We start from the raw sequence: 17,778 nt of genomic DNA, 5'->3' as shown, positions 1-17,778 counted from the left end.
GTACATCTGGAAAACACGTCCACAAACTAAATAATTGAATTAACAATCTTTGAAAGAGTCACACAATATGCCAGATTTTGTAATAGAGAACACAATGTAAGCATATTTCATTACAAAGCCATAATTAATTATCAACACAACTGCTGTCTATGCATGCCTCCATTGCAGGTCTCTTGATCATATATCATACATTATAGCGATACCAAAATGGTTCTTGGATAAATAATTAAGAGACAAGGTTTCGTTCTAACCACGAAAAGAGTACATTCTATATATGTACTCTTTTCCTGTTTAGAACGAAACCTTATTTCAAACAAACAGGACAAACACAGGAGTAATAAGACATTCGCATTCCATTTCCACAGTCTTCTCCTACTATGGTCACCTGCTTGTGAAGTTACTGATTCAGATTCAACTAATTAAAAATGCAGTTGCATTGGCAGTAAATTACCTGTACTAGGCACAGTTCTATCAGACATAATTTATAGATACGTTCGACCCAGAAAGGGGTCGGCAGGGCCTACAAGGAGGAATGCCCCCAAAACCGAACCACCTGTACCTACGCCAATTTCACGAGGACCTCCTGTTTTAGCGTCCCAGCATTGCTGCAATATCCTTCCGCCTAAATATGTAGTACACACATAAATTGTTGGTCAAAGAAGTAACAACTGTACAGACTGCAGAGATTCTATAAAAGCCCACGTAATCTTTATACAAATATATTTATCGTGCATGTCATTGGATGTTAGAGAAGTAACTGAATGGTTTGCCTATTTGAGAAATATAGTTCCGGTCACATAAAAGCGCCTGCGTGCCTTTTCCGCTCCTTTCCATTTGAATGCCAAAGTCGGGAACAGATCATGTCTAGCATTTCTGCTGATTACAACAGGTAATTTTGGTTAAATATACCTGATTCTACATTGTTATGGATGCCAGATTGTACGTTATTTCAGCAAAGCAAGTGATTCATGTCCTACTTAACCGCCAGTTGTTTTGTCTACTTAGCTATGTTTTAACACGGACCCAATATGGCTTTGCGCCATTGTAAAACATTGCATTGGCTAACATGTAGCTAGCTAGCCCAGTTATAACCTAAACCGTTATTAGGGTTGTATATGTTTGATCAGATCGGTACAAGTATGGTTACGGATAACTAAACAGGTAGTGGTAATTTATCTTTGGTTGGAACTGCACATCAAACCTTTTTATGAGCTACATTATTCATCCGACTTAAATATGGTTGGCTAACGTTAGCCTCACATGACTTTTAATATGCAATTTAGATGGCTTGCTAACTAGCTGGGTAAAATGACACCCATTCGTGGCATAGACACGCTGTATGCTTAAGCGGGTAAAACATCAGGTACATGTGGTACCCCCTATTTTTTCTGTTCTTTTCGCTAATTCTTCCTTCCGGAGTGAAGTTACAGTGGCAAAACATATTTCGTCGTCATAATGTTAGCTCTGTGCTATATTGCCTTAGCTTGCTACGGTAATGGCTAGCAGCAACGTCAGTCTTATGTCGACGTTTAAGTCTGGGCCGTATTGTGCATCATCAGTTGCTATCGAAGTCACCTCATGTGTGGCCGTGGGGCAAGTGGTGAAATGATGGCATACCATCTTTCGGGACTGACATTTATCATGGAGATGTCTTTTCAATGCACTGATCACACACGCGTCCCGCCATCCACGTGGCGGTTAAAGGTTCCAGTCGGAATTGCCGCCTCTGTCTCGACCTGACCGACGGGCGTCATCATAGGACGGCATCATACTGTTAGTAATGTTTTTAAATAAATGTTGCACATCCTGGCGTTTATTTTGTCGCTTGTTATCGTTCTAGTTCAAGAGACCAAGACCATGGAGGGCCGGAGGGGATGGAGCCTGATGGCGTCATCGAGGTAAGAATTGTGTGTTATAGCATTTGGGCGTGGGTTTGAAGTCAACATAATGTGCTAAAACATTTTATGTAAAATTTTCCCACAGAGCAACTGGAATGAGATTACAGACAACTTTGATGACATGAACTTGAAAGAGACGCTCTTAAGGGGAATATATGCTTATGGTTTTGAGAAGCCTTCAGCAATTCAGCAAAGAGCCATCATTCCTTGTATCAAAGGTATGTAGTCATGCTGGTATTGCTGTCTTGTTTAAAACCAAATACAGTGTTAACTTTTACAAGCATTTGATGACATGATTTAAGATGTGCTTACTGCAACTCTTTCATTCCTTTCTCTTTTAGGTTATGATGTTATTGCGCAAGCTCAGTCAGGCACTGGCAAGACCGCCACATTTGCCATCTCCATCTTGCAGCAGTTGGATATAGACCAGAAGGAGACCCAGGCTTTGGTTCTGGCACCCACCAGAGAGCTGGCTCAGCAGGTATGCTGTACCTGAGGTCACTTACACTGAAGTGTTTCAGACCAAGGCGGCATATTTGAAAAATTTCAAAAGATCAAGGTACTACCCGTAATCACTTCCTGCTTACATCAGTTACTGGTTGTGCCAAGACTTTGGTGCATTTCTGTTAAGCTTTTTATGTGTGGAGAATTGCAGGAAGTAATGGAAAATAATAGCTTTTCAGTGCCTACACTTCGTGTAGGCAAGGTGCCACTTTTTTGTGTTCTTCTACTTGAGTGTGAAATGATGGTAACCATCTTTCGGGACTGACTGACTTGATGATAACTTTTAAGTAACTGATCACACTCTTGAGATGGAACACGAACAATCTATTATTTGCTGGCTGTAAATTTAATACCAATAGTAACCCTAATTATAAGGCTTATCAAATGAGCTTTTTGGGATGAGCTATTTTGACATGGTTTAGTGTTTTAGCTTGTTTGTGTGAAATGGTTCTCCTTTCCTCTCCAGATTCAGAAAGTCATTCTGGCTCTTGGTGACTACATGGGAGCTTCATGTCATGCCTGTATTGGTGGCACCAATGTTCGCAATGAAATGCAGAAGCTCCAAGCGGAAGCTCCCCACATTGTAGTTGGCACCCCTGGTCGTGTGTTCGACATGTTGAACAGGCGGTATCTGTGTAAGTATTTGGCTGTTGGTGAAGATTGTTTGAGCAGCGCATGTGCCTCTTAGAATTTGGAAATGTTTGTTCTTCTACTTGAGTGTGAAATGATGGTAACCATCTTTCGGGACTGACTGACTTGATGATAACTTTTATGTAACTGATCACACTCTTGAGATGCAACATGAATGATCTGTTATTTGCAGGCTGTAATGTGATAGAAATGTAAAACCAATAGTAAACCTAATTATAAGGCTTTTTAATAATGAGGTTTGTGGGATAAGCTTGCCTGTATATATTTTCCATGTAGGCTCGGCAGCAGGTTTAACTTGTGATTAACGATGACCTTCCAACCAATTGAGATTTATTGGCATGGTTTACTTGTCTAGCTCCCAAGTGGATCAAGATGTTTGTCTTGGATGAAGCTGATGAAATGCTGAGTCGTGGATTTAAGGACCAGATCTATGAAATCTTCCAAAAATTGAGCACAAATATTCAGGTAAACCTTTTTTTCTGAGTTTCGTAACCACGGTTCCCTTCCACTCAAAAGAATAGTGCTAAAACTGTGTAATTCAGGTCTTTCTGTTTTATGCAGTCATGCCAGTACTGTTTCTCAGTGGAAGGAGAGCAACTTGCTCTGCACCTGAAATGAAATGTGGCCGGACCTCTTTCTTAATGTCCAGTGGCCATTGTTTCTAGGTCCAGTGCCACATATGATTAGCGTATTATAAAAGTGCAGTGGTGTATGTTATGTCTACGGTATGACAAAAGGTAATTTGTGCAAAAAGTTGAAAATGGAAACTGAAGGTTTTATTACGATATTATTTTTTGTAACAAGGGTCATGTTGGCTGTGGGACTGTCCCTAGGTGGTGCTCCTCTCTGCTACCATGCCTGCTGATGTGTTAGAGGTGACCACAAAGTTTATGCGGGAACCGATTCGGATTTTGGTGAAGAAGGAAGAACTTACCCTTGAGGGTATCAAACAGTTCTACATCAATGTAGAGAGAGAGGTGAGAACCCAAAAGTTCAACCGTTTTGAGAGTGGTACTTGTCTGGTGTTCGCAAGTTTTTTGGCTTAAGCAGGGGGAAAATGAAATGGCAAATAGAAATGGTATGTCTTGCCTGAGTAAACAAATGCTACTCTTTTTAAGCTCCTGTTCAAAAAAAGTATAACCACTTTTGTGGAAATGATTATTGCTGTACCTTAGTGCGAGTTCCTGTATGAGACCATAGAATGATTTTAGTTAGGTGAGCAGGTTGGATATGTGATCTGTTCCACCTCTCTTTAGTATTTGGCTCAAACGGTCAACGGCCTGTTTTAAAAGTTCTAATGGAAATGCCACAGTCGGGTGAAATATGTAAAGAAGGTTATCCTCCCTAGGAGTGGGGAACTTTCAAAGTCCACATCAGCGTTACCAAGACCGAGCTGTGTTGGCTGCGATCCCCTTCTTTCCAAAAAGCATCGTGCTAAAATCATGGGTGTAGAGCCATGTGGCTCAGCATCCCGTGTTCATGATAGCATCGGTATTCTAAAGAAGGGAGAGAAGAGGCACAGAGTCGGCTATGAGGTGGGGAGGGACCTCTTTCTTAATGTCCAGTGTCCTCATCCTCAAGATTGGGTGCCACAAAAACATGGGGCAGGAGTTTTTTTTTGCCGGTAGGGTGTCCTTTGGTGTTCATACTGGGCCTCTTTTTTTCACACAGGAATGGAAACTGGACACGCTGTGCGACTTGTACGAGACCTTAACCATTACTCAGGCTGTAATTTTCTTGAACACACGAAGGAAAGTAGACTGGCTGACGGAGAAGATGCATGCGCGAGACTTCACTGTGTCTGCCTTGGTGAGCTTACTTTTGAAAAGTAAAACATTTTTAAAACGTTAACCCTTTGCCAATACTTGAAATTTTAAATATTATATGAGAGAGTGTTTGAAAATGCATAGTGACCTGTAAGTACATTAATATGTAAATTGTTTTGTTTGTAGCATGGGGACATGGACCAGAAAGAAAGGGATGTCATCATGAGGGAGTTCAGGTCTGGTTCTAGCAGAGTGCTCATCACTACAGATTTGCTGGTGAGTTAAGAGGGATGCATTTTGCGAGCCATATAATAGATTTTCAATGCTTACACTGTGTAGGCAAGGTTCTACTTAGAATGTTTGTTCTTCTACTTGAGTGTGAAATGATGGTAACCATCTTTCGGGACTGACTGACTTGATGATAACTTTTAAGTAACTGATCACACTCTTGAGATGCAACATGAATGATCTATTATTTGCAGGCTGTAATGTGATAGAAATGTAAAACCAATAGTAAACCTAATTATAAGGCTTATCAAATGAGTTTTGTGGGATACGCTTTGTCTGACTATATTTTCTATTTAGGCTCGTGGCATTGATGTGCAGCAAGTTTCACTTGTAATTAACTATGATCTTCCAACCAATCGAGAGAATTACATTCACAGGTGAGTGGACAAGATTTTTGAGTATAGGCAAGAAGGCAAATGGCCTTTAAATAGATTCAAATTGGATAGTTTTCTTTTTGTACATCCTTCAGGATTGGCCGTGGCGGTCGTTTTGGCAGGAAAGGGGTTGCAATCAACTTTGTGACTGAAGAGGACAAGAGAATTCTTCGGGACATAGAGACTTTCTACAATACCACAGTTGAGGAGATGCCAATGAATGTTGCTGATCTGATTTAACCTGTAAGGTCCTTAAATGCAGGTGTAGCTATTGAATAATCAGTTGCATTGCGCTTCTTTTATTGAAGGACTACCCCTATTCTTAATGCTGGCTGTGGACAAGACTTCTCAAAATTAAAAGTGACGTGACTTTATTGTGAGGACGGTTGGAGTCAAACCATAACAGTTTGACTGCTGGTTAGGTATTCAAAAAATGAGGTCTTTAAATGTATTCTTTATCAGGTATCTTTTTCCTAGTTCATTAAATATGTATGTATTAGATGTTCTTCACCATTTGGTAATTTACTTGTGGACTAAAAGATATAAGTGTTGCATTAAGTCTGCTAATTATGTTATGCTAACATATGTGCAGTTCAATATGACTCACTCCTTACTTTATCTGTAATATACAAGCACTTTTTAGTTAGATTTGTGGAATTTATTTAATTGTATATCTGGTTATGTATTTATTTTTGTGTTGTCCTCTTGAGATGGACCATAAGTGCTACATTTGAGTACATGCCTGTGTTCTTTTAAAGTGTTTGACCAATTTTAAAATAAAGAGGATTATGTTGGCCCTGGTCTCATGACTTTTGCATTACGTTTTCTACAAAAGAAATGAGCATTTATAAACAACGTGTTCATGGACGTGTGTGAGCACAAACCAAATTTACAGGATGGGTGTCGAATATTTTACGTGTCCCTACAGTAAGATCCATAGAGAAATACTCTATTAATCCCGTGGAGAAATTCTGGTATCTTGATGCTCTCATATTTTCAATACTTACAAACAAAAAATACAATTCAGCTATGTACAGTGTAGGAAGTAGGGTGTGTAGTGTTGACGTTTAATGGCAGCTGGGACAAAGGACCTATGTCACTCAGTCTGTGAACGTAGCGTGTTGAGCCGCCCACTACGGAGGTTGCTGGACTGTCCTGCCAGGACATGGTGGAAGTAAAAGAAAGGAAATGAAGCAGACTTACTGGACTCTGATCTGTGAGTAACATAAGTGGAATTGGCAGAAACTGCCCATTGAACTTAATGGTGATTTTTTTTTACTCATGACCACATGGACTACCTATTTGCACAGATCAATATTAAGGGATCAGCTATTGTTAAATGTCCATGTTGCAGGTCCATACCTAGAGAGACTACAGCATGTTGAATAAAGTATGACTGCAGAGATGACTTGATAAAGTGTAAATGGATTGTACATGAAATTCTATCAACATTGTGCTTGCACACCAGTCACTGATGGTATAAGTGGTTAGACATTTGGAAGGGCACAGCGAGTTTGTAAGGTCATTGTGTTAAGATGGTGGATTTCATGCTATTCTCAAATGGTTTCACAAGTTTGACATGTCTTGGTGTAAGCTAGAAGCTTTGGGGTGGTCTTAAAAATATACTGGAGTGCAGGCACAACTGGCAGATTGAGTGTTCTGAACCTATAAATAGTAGCAAACTTGGCCCCACTTGGTAGAGAACTAATAATATCTGTGTGATATGTTTACGGTAGGGGTACCTTCTGTACTTTGTGCGTATAAAGAAGACAACTGTGGTTATGGAAATCTTGTGGCAATTTTTTAAAAACTATTTTCTTAAAGCTTTTAGAATCCTGAAGTGCCCTTAGGCAAGGCACCTAACCCCGATCACTGCTCCCTGGGCGCCGCCAAAGGCAGCTCATTGCTCCGGGTTAGTGGAACTTCACTTCACTGTGTGTGTTCACCGGTGCTGTGTGTGTGTCACTACCCTGGATGGGTCAAATGCAGAGGTGGAATTCAGAGTGTGTGTCTTTCACTTCACTTCAAGCCAAAAAAGTAACTTAAAAGTATGGCCCTTTATTTTAATCTGTTAAACTTTTCTTCAAATTTAGCCAAGTTCTCATGTTCCTCTAGCTGTACAGTCTGTGCACTGTGCAAGATTTTTTTAAAAATGGGTCTTCTTGAACATTCTAGTCCGGACTCTGTAAATGGTGGCCCCGACGAAGCCATGCACTATTCCAGCAAATCAACAACTAGTGTTCATGCTCCAATGTTGATGATGGAGCCCGGAAGGGAAGGTGTATGTATCCTGTCAATAGGTTTATGGTTTGAATGCCAGTAAATATCATATAGCCAAGTGCTTACATGCAAGGAGTGCCACATCTACAGTTGGAAACCAAATTATACCAATCCCCTTAACCCTCTGGAGATTCTGGAGTTTTGAGTACAATTTAAATAATGTATATAAATTGTGTCTTGAATATGGACTTGCTTATTAACACTAAATTGAGAGATTCTGACAAACAAAAACGTAACCTACACGTTCTACATGCAAAATGACTAAACCCCCAGGTAACGGGCAACTACAGCTAGCAGGATGATGGAGAATGTTCCCTTTGTAGTTGTAGTAGAGGGAGCCACTGGATGGTGCTGCCTTTTTGACCATGTTTGCTATCCATGGTGTGAACTCCATAGGGGAAGGCCCACAGGGAGACTTTCACCTGAGAAAAAATCATGTGCCTTTGGGCCACCCCTTTAACATGGGCACAGATTCCCATAAAAACTTAGTCAATGCCAACGCAATAGGGGAAGACCCACAGGGAACAACCTGTACAGGCATCCAGCTTACTAGCTTTTGATTTTCTATCTCAGTTTCATTTACACAAAAAGCATCACATTTTGCTAAAAAATGGCCTGGCATTTAAAAAAATCCACGATGCCAATTCACAATGACTATGTGAAGACTGCAACTTCCCACAATGGCAAAACACCCCCAGAACAGACCAACCACTATGCTTGACCCTGGGGATATTTTTTCTTGGTTATGCCTGACATGCTACTGATCCAAAAGGCAAAAACATTTGCATTTTGAAGTCTCATCGCCTCATAAAGCTGTTTCCAAGAGCAACACAGCAGTTAATCCAAAATTTCATTTGTTTATTCAAGTCAACTTTTCATGTGCTTGACTGGCCAAATTGAAGAGCTGCGAGGTGTACAGACATGAGGCCCCACTTATTTTAGTGTTCTCGTGATAGTCTTCATGGACACAAATATGAACATATTTCACCTGTTCTTGCCTCTACTCTGACTCCCTGTCAAAGGTAGAATTGATTTGAAAGTACTCTTCCAAATATAAGTTTTCCTAAATGTATCTCTTATCTCTTCATCTGTTTACATTTAAATAATTGCCACCATGTAATAGTAACCTACGAGCAGTCTGTATTCCCACTAAGCTGTTCTAAACTACTTGAGTGCTCTCTCCTAGCCTGGATACCAGCCTGAACTCCGCCCACAAATTTTTGGTCTGGGAGATTCAGTCTGGAATTGAGCTAGTTGGGAGATTAAACGTCTCAGAAAAGTGATCTGAACAATCAAATTGTAAGGGCGGGCTTTACATTGATGGACAGATGACCAACCAACGCTTGAGTTGATTAGATAGATAGAATATACATCGAACAAAGATGGCGCCGTCTCGGGAGCTTAGTGGGACATATTTTATATGATTTAAGCTATCTACACGACTTTTTTTATGACTCGGTTAGTTGTGTATGTGCAACGCGAATGTTGCCGAGGATTGTAGGTCTTAACTGAAGCATTCTAGACCATTATTGATAGGTTATGCTAACGCGTAGACAAAAAAAACATTGAAACAAATGGTAGCTTCTAGCCTTGAGTGCTAATTAAGTAACGTGAGCAGGCATATCTCAACAGATATTGACAGCGCATTCATTTTGAAAGAGGAACAGAGAAACGCGATCAAGGCATTTGTCGATTGAAAAGATGTTTTTGCCGTCCTTCCTACGGGATCAGGTAAAAGTTTAATCTATCAGATGGTAATACTACGTTGCTCTGATTGGTTCTAGGTATCCAATTCAGCGAAGAGGAATTTTCTTTCCTGGTTCGTTGAAACACGCCCCATAATCACAGCCCAATGGTTCAGTTTCAGACTCATATTCTGACTAGAATTATGAGTATGACATCGTCAGGCTAGCTCTCTCCACCTAATCCACTATCAATATTGTATGTATCATGTATATACCATGTCATGTTTGTATGTATTGTATACATTTATACAATACATTCTTAGCATGCTCCATGGGCCCACCCTTATGTGCCGAGGTTCTGCTCAAGGTTTCTTCCTGTTAACAGAGCTTTTCCTTCCTCCTGTCGCCATTGTGCTTGCTGTAAGGGGGTTCAGGCCCTAGGTCCTTTAAAGCGCCTAGAGACAATTTTATTGTTTTGGCACTATATTAATAAAATTGAATTGAATTGTTTCATTTGGTAATCTTGGAAATTTTAGGTGGAATTCAGAGTTGAACATTCCACCTGCAATTTTTTTTTCTTATTCCAGTGTTGAAATGTTTGTTTTAACCAACAGAAACATGAAAACTGCTGACATGTTATCACTTCAGTGACCATTGGCTTCTAAAAAGGATTTTGATGTGTTGGTTTCTCATTCACAGGAAATATATACAAAATGACCAGTTAGTTTCAAATGCATACGTTTTAATTGTTACAAATTATTGGTATGCATCATGTGTAAAGCACATACATCATATTACCTAAAATCATCTTTATTCACAAGTAAAAGTTCTTTCACATTAACGCACCAGCAGTCTCAAAAACTACTAACACGACTGGCCAGCAACTTGCCCTCAGCTGCCATTTTCTAAGTTATCAATGTTCAGACTGTCCCTTTGCTTCAGTGCTTCAGATGAGAATACTTTATTTTTAAAGTAGAAAAAAAACGCACTCTCAAGCTTGTCTCATTTACTTATATATTTTGACCATTTAAATCACAGACGCGTTTCGGCCTAAGCCATCTTCAGTGTGCTTAGGCCGAAACTCGTCTGTGATTTAAATGGTCAAAATATATAAGTAAATGAGACAAGCTTGAGAGTCCGTTTTTTTCTACTTTAAGTTAACCGTCTTTTTTACTCGCACCCAAAATCGCTTTAATTTTGGAAGTAGAGCGCGCCTATCCTTACAGTTGACTTTATTTTTCCCTTTTCCTGATTCTGCCTTCATTGCAGCTTCAGCTCTCAGCCAGAACCTAATGAAGACCGCTCAGACAGGATTTTCACAGTATTGCTATGACTTTCAATATCGCACAAAGGCATCACCTTGTAATTCCAATATTATAATACTACACATTCCAGAATTTTAACATACGCTAATTCAAAACATCATGTGTTCTGTGTCAAGCAAAGAAATATTCCTCAGGACTTCAAAGCATTTACAGAGCTAGTCAATAAAAACAGCAAATAAGAGCAAATAAGAAAATGTGTGATAAGATCAATCAGTGCAAATTATAAAACCGAATGTTCACTAGTTGTGAGAAATGCATGCAGTTTTCTATTTATTTTCTTGGTTGATGATGGCATATGACAATGTCCATCAAAATCCCAACCTTAGAAAATGGTTGATGGCTTGCAAGGATAAGTGTTTAAGTTGAATGGACTACAAAGGAGCCTCAATTTTGTTAGGGAGCAGTACAGCTTGCCTGTAAAGCCTGAGTCCACATTCTGAACTTCAGGGCTAGTTGCCTTCTTCCAGAGTTCCTGAAGGTCTGTCTCATGTCCATGAGACGTTATCATTTGTTTGTAGATGCAAGGATGGTAAGGAGACTTTCTCTCACCTGAGAAAAAATCGTGTGCCTCGGGGGTCACCCCTATAACAAGGGCACAGATCCCCATAAAAACATCATCAATGTGGATTGAAGCATTAAGTGTAAGTGAAGCCTGGTGTATTCGCGATGCCACATCTCTGGAGACCACATATGCTGCTCCTCCTGTGTAGGCTGGATAATTGACCCATGGATATAGCTGAGGTGACACATAATACTTGTTGCTCTTATAGCGTACTGGTCCAGAATTACGGAACACTCTGCCCACCCAGAAGTCCCGTGCACCCGTCTGGTTCACCTGCTGAAGGTAATGGACCAGGTTAGGCATATGAATAAACATGTCGTCATCAGTGGACATTAGGAAGTGAGCATGACTACAGTGGGTGTGGGCCCAGTTGAACTGAAGAAGTAGTTTGGCGGTGAGGTTGTGGAAGGAATCAATGAAGCTCTGCTGGATCAAGTCGTGGTACTTTTGGTCCTCTTGATATAACTGACTCTGGATCAGCATCCTGGTCTCGGGCTGTGAATGGACCCCCAACACAAACAGCACCTTCACAGACACAGCCAGCTCACTCTCAGTATAGCCCTCATTACCCCAGGTCAACCGTATCCCTTGACGACGGGCAAAGTTCTGAGGGGAACTCTTGACAAAAAGAAGGAGCAACACGTTATCAGACTCACATTTGTCTTTGTGGTTTATCAAATAGTGGTGGTCACTAAATGTACGAGCTTCCTCCTTGCTGATAGTCCAGCTGTTGATTTTGAAACTGGGGCCAATGCAGAGGTAGTGGTAAGGGATCACACTTAGTTGGTCCCAACAAACCATGATCCCTGACAAAACCAGACAAGTGAAGAGCAGCTGCACAAAATGCCATTTATGGACCCGTCGGAACATCCCAACCATCCTGTGATCTTTCAAGTTTTCCAGACTGATCTGTCAAAGCCCAGATTTATGTAGGCTATGGAGTTTTAGCAGGATTTGCACACTAACTATTTGATGTCTGAGTTCCATTATAGACATACTTTCAACTCAGTGGACTGCTTTGTTCAGGTTTTTCCCTTTTCGATCGACAATTGCCCTGAAAGAAAGAAAGTATGTATGTTAAGAGTCTAATATATATTACAGTATGAATGGATGAATAAATAAATAAAGTATGAATGAGAATCTTGAGTATGAGGGCAAATATAAAGGGCAACTTAAATATAATGTATGCCTACATTTACTAAAAACAATGTGAGCACTGTTTTTAGCTATTTCAATGCTTGGAAATGTATGTTATGATTTAAACAGAAATAGACCACGACAACAGGCATGACATGACAACATAATCAACATTCTACTGAACTGCTACATATTTTCACACCATAGCTATGGGCCAGACCATAGACATATATATATGTCTATGGGCCAGACAGTCATGTTGTTGGTGTGCTGACAACATGACTTTTTCCATATAATACTGGCTGGGATTTTCAAATCATGGGTTTGAATTTAATACCTTGAAAATAAATACCCCAGAAAATATTCAATATACTGTATCTGAAAAGGACCCACATTTGTACAGATTCATTTGGCACACACATGCTTAAGGCTACTCTGTTTAGCCATATGTTCTACTGTTCTTCAGCTTTTTTCCTGAGACAGAGCCCAAATCGACAGAGCACTGTTAGTAGAATATGAAGTAGCCTAGACATATGACGTTTGTTGTTTAAGGCCCATTAGGTCACAATCCAGTCACATTCCTGTAAAAAACTCTTTAGAACCGACATGTTTGCATGATTAAACATGTTAACAGCTGCTCTTTGGAACCGACATGTTTGCATGATTAAACATGTTAACAGCTGCTCTTTGGAACCGACATGTTTGCATGATTAAACATGTTAACAGCTGCTCTTTAGAACCGACATGTTTGCATGATTAAACATGTTCAGAGCTGGTATTGAGATCTAGATGGGGTTTTCCCCCTATCTATAATCAAGAGAATAGTCTTTTAATTTGATCATTTATTTATTGTAAAAACATTATTTATGTTTTCCCTCAAAACCTTTCCTCTCTCTGAATGACTTGGCTCCTGCTCAAAACTGTTTGTTTGCAAAACTGAATGTTATTAAAAACATACATTAGACTATTTTACCTCATATAACAGCCTACATAAATGACAATGGACAATTTTACATCTGTTTGACATGCAAGTTTATTTATTATTATTAATTCACAAATTCACTTGTGTGCTTCACTCTAGAATTCACACACCACCTGGTGATCTGAGACTGTCCGCCTCCCAATTTGCTGAGTCAAAGGTTCCAGCATCTAAAACAGAAAACATAGACACAAAAAGGTAGTTACAATTTCAGAACAAAAAAGGTTCAACAGGAAGTATACTTATAAGTGGACATGTTTAGCAACCTCAAGGGTGTAGGTTTTGTCTGACGATGCATTTAATATCGGAACTGTCATCAATCAAGGCCTTCTCTGAGTTCGATTTTGTTAGCCCTAGGACATAACAAGCAAGTTACAGCTTATTTCAACGCTAGCGTTAGCTTATGCAAACTGCTGCTTTTGCCAGTAAGCAGTAGCGCATGTGGGGCAGTTCTGTTTGCACAAACTACGTTTTGCCATGTGACCATAAACGATTTACATACGTCAGTTGACTTGATGTAATATCATAGTCTAGATTTGTTTTCTTATGGCTTTTGTGCTATAAACTCTGATGGTATGGTGGTGTGGCCAAGATGACCAAAGGTTGTGCAGAGTAGAGTTCTCTCTAGGTAAGTCTCAGCCAAGATTCTACAAAGGCTAAGCCCCTCCCCTGAAAAAGTACCCACTCATTACAAAATCAATCAACTGATACAAAGAAATGATTCATACAAAACCTCCTAACATCTTAAACAGACACAACTCAGTCAATCCTATTATCTTACTAAAGGTGTTAACTTTGCCTCCATTCCACATTCCCTGTCGGCACCCTACTCTGTGTTTGCCTATTACTTTTTGTCATGTTGAATACTATCAACATGAACAGTGGCACAGAAGGCCGGTTAGAAAACAGGCAATTTTCAGAATGCCACACTGAGCACCTACTAAAGAACACACATTCCACAAACTGTCTGGTCGGTGCAGGGCCAAGAGTTACGATCAAAACTCCTGGTGACCCCTTTTGACCTGGAGCACTGCAACGGACAATTTAGAAAAACAGTACAGTCCGGACATGACATGGCGAGCCTGGAAGAAGTACGAGAAATTGCACTTGGATGCCAAGCGCACATGCGTGACCTGCCATCTAGCAGACCCACTGTGTCGTGTGACTATTCTCATGTCCGGACTGTACATCACCACACAAACGTTGCCGTAATGGCAAGGTTGAAATGAGAGAATGTTCACATCTTCCTGCCCAGTGTAATGATTTACAACAGCGGATATAACAGAATGTCCACTTTAGGGACACAGCAAAGATGCCTCGTTTAAATATTATCTGAATCTTAGGCGAGTTAATGATAAACACCTAGGGGAATGGACACAGTGTAAAACCATTTTGGAAGTGATTGTGGATAAACAAATGTGATCAAAATACAAGAAGGAGCTAATGCTCTGGACTGGTTTAGTGCCCTGTCTGAAATGTGTTCTTAATGTCTTGTGTACAAATGATGTTCCTTGTCCTGTTACTGTCCATGTTATGTGATACCCTGCATTCGAAAAAATGGTGCCCACTATGAAAGTCAACACAGTTGACGCCCACTAAGTTAGCCTACAAATGCAAAGCATACAAAAGTGTGATGAGAATAACGATGATATTTTAAATGACTGACTTGATGTATGGAGTGATGCTCAGTATTTATATCTGTTCTGAAGAATCCATGTGAAAAAGCTCAGAGTAAAGATTTTGAATTATCCATTGAAATGGATAAAAAGTGGGGAATGATAAGGAAATGTGAAACTCAGGCCATGTCTATTACCGTGCATTGTACGAAGTACACTGCAGTACAGTGCGCAGTGCACATTAAGCACTTACATCTGTAGTGCGTTCTGTTGCAGACTAGTGTTGTCTCAAATGGAACACTGACGGACGCAAATGCTCAAGCCTTTTACCCATAAATCTGTGCGCCACCTTCCTCTGGCCAGCTGGACATTTTTAACAAAGATGTCAGACCAAACTCTTCTGACAGCCGTGTTTTGAATGCAAATGTACATCTTTTGGCATTTTCTCACTTCTCAAGAAATAGACACTGTACTATCAGATAACAAAGTTATTGTAACCAGCAATAATGGTTGAAGTTATTTGCGAGGCGTCAGTCATCCAACTTTTCACTACGTAGCCAAAAATGGCGCCCGTTTAGGCGAGTAGTGTCCATCGTTTCACACTGCATTTTTTTTAAACGTTTGCCGTGCACCATCAGGTACTTTCAGTACCCTGAATTCTGCTGGTTCTGTCAGTGTGAACGCCCTTAGCACTGAAAGTCAGTGTTTGAAGTGTGCAAGTGCGCGGTAATAGACACAACCTCTGACTTTAATCAAGTAGGTATGTGTTTGACGTTCCTGTCTCTGTTCTTAAATGCTGACGTTTCTAGCTCTGTTTATGTGCTTAAAAGTGTACCTTCTGTGTGTGTGTGTGTGTGTAAGCAAGGACTGATAAGAAGAACTATCAGTCCTTCTTTTCTGCCTTGCCAACACGTTCTCATTCCCAACTCGTCAAAAAGTGAAGCTTGGTCAGTGGCCCTATAGTGTCAAGAAGTGACGCTGTAGCTACCTTCTAGCGTAATTTTTCGACGCGCAAGGGTGTTTGATTGATTCATATTAGAAAGTAGCTGTCAAGTTAGCAACAACACAGGAAAATAAATGTGCAACGTCCGGTTACACGTAAAAAAACACGAACAAGACGCAGTGAATGGGACTGAATTAGGAAAATAAATATGCAACGTCCAAAACCGCGAACAAGACGCAGTGAATTACGTCACTTCTTGTTGCTTGCACTGTCCATCAAAATGTTTTTATGTTCATAAATATAATAATAGTAATTAAACATTACTGTTGACACAAACGAAATATAGGTCAGCTGGGCGCTGGCCACTGGCCAGGGTCCTTACGCCCACTCTGTATTAATTGCCTATTATTTGAAGCGGCTGTAAAAGTATCTGAAATAAACATCTTCGCTTTTTCTTATTCTGATTCTGAGTTGATGAACATAAGGTCACATTTCACAACAGACAAACTAACCTAACAGTTGACCATTCTGACAGGCATGAAGGTATGTACGACAGCATAATGTTAAACAAAGTACAAACTATAAGCAGTGGTGAATTTTCTATTTGGTAGCCTACAACCCAACATTGAAACATTAGATTAATAAATGCATACTCACCCATCATGAATTCGCTACAAAGATGACATGTGGGGTGCAGCAGTTGAAACGTGATGATTTCATTGGTCAAGGTCAAACCTGCCATTTTATTGGTTGGTGAATTATTTTCCGGGTAATTTCACCAACAACAATTCGAGAGAGAGTGCAGAAATCTGTGAGCAGTTTTTCCAGTGTAAAGAAGCAGCCTGCATAGTAGGAGTATCAAACAGAAGCACTGAACTTCTGTGTTAGCAACAGTACACTATAGGCCTTCCGTATTTTCCTGACTCTCAACTGCGATTAATTTTGCTAATACATTTTGCAGCCCTGCTGTTAATAAAGGTGTGTCCTATCAATAAGAATGCATTTTTTCGCCTCGAAGTTATTCAGTAAGCCTGCCAGGTGGGTGTCTTTCTCTCTCTCTCTCTCCCTCATTCACAGGTGAATCCCATTAATGTGTCAGGTAAAAACAACATGGAATGGATAACAAAAAATCAACAAAGATATTACATTGTGAGAAGTGTAAAACATAGCTAGGTGGTAAACTGGCATGAGACCCTATCTTGAGCTCAGGAAAACATGTTAGTAATTGGTAGTTGCTAGCGTCTGTAATACTAAGTCATGTTAATATGAAGCTGTACAGGCACCAAGAAGGGTTTCACTCTTTTGAGTTTTTTAACTATCCTATGATGGCTATATCTAGCTTAGGGGACCATTAACAGTTGGCTGTTGCTCATGAGCTGGACTCATACAGTGCCCTCCACAATTATTGGCACCCTTAGTGAATGTGACCAAAACAGGCTATGAAAAAATACATCTTTGTTGTTTATCCTCTTGTTCTTTCCCTCAAAATATTCACAAAAATCTTACCTTTTCATTGAAGTAAAATCCTTAAAAGAATTTATTTTTTTGACATTACATAAAATATTTTTCTCCAAAACATGGGTGCCACAATTATTGGCACCCCTAGAAAATCCTATAATTAAAATCTGACTGAAGTATATTACCAGTCATGTTTTCATTTTTTTGAGTTCACCTGTTTGATTAGGAACTCTTAAGTGGTCAACCATGGCTTCCTGCTTCACAGAGGTATAAATATGAGGTGACACAGGCCAAATACCCTTAAGGCCTCAA

General features: G+C 40.0%; 2 protein-coding genes across 3 annotated transcripts; one reads left to right on the top strand and one right to left on the bottom strand.

Moving 5' to 3' along the window:
• Positions 1-846: 846 nt before the first annotated feature.
• On the top strand, positions 847-6,269 carry eif4a2 (eukaryotic translation initiation factor 4A2). 2 transcript variants are annotated; one of them, XM_080836699.1, is made up of 11 exons: positions 847-889; positions 1,841-1,898; positions 1,984-2,116; positions 2,240-2,379; positions 2,869-3,037; positions 3,409-3,518; positions 3,887-4,030; positions 4,725-4,862; positions 5,006-5,095; positions 5,405-5,484; positions 5,577-6,269. In XM_080836699.1, the coding sequence occupies exons 1-11, from the start codon at positions 861-863 to the stop codon at positions 5,719-5,721; spliced, it is 1,236 nt and encodes a 411-aa protein (XP_080692825.1). In that variant the 5' UTR covers positions 847-860; the 3' UTR covers positions 5,722-6,269. The 2 variants fall into 2 exon arrangements, with proteins under 2 accessions (XP_080692825.1, XP_080692826.1); XM_080836700.1 differs by lacking the exon at positions 5,405-5,484.
• Positions 6,270-10,671: 4,402 nt separating this feature from the next.
• b3gnt5b (UDP-GlcNAc:betaGal beta-1,3-N-acetylglucosaminyltransferase 5b) lies at positions 10,672-12,755 on the bottom strand. Its single transcript, XM_080836857.1, has one exon. The coding sequence runs from the start codon at positions 12,210-12,212 to the stop codon at positions 11,094-11,096; it is 1,119 nt and encodes a 372-aa protein (XP_080692983.1). The 5' UTR covers positions 12,213-12,755; the 3' UTR covers positions 10,672-11,093.
• Positions 12,756-17,778: the final 5,023 nt, after the last annotated feature.

This window comes from Sprattus sprattus, assembly GCF_963457725.1.
Source record: "Sprattus sprattus genome assembly, chromosome: 4".
NCBI lineage: Eukaryota > Metazoa > Chordata > Actinopteri > Clupeiformes > Clupeidae > Sprattus > Sprattus sprattus.
This window is presented reverse-complemented; position numbering and strand designations above follow the sequence as displayed.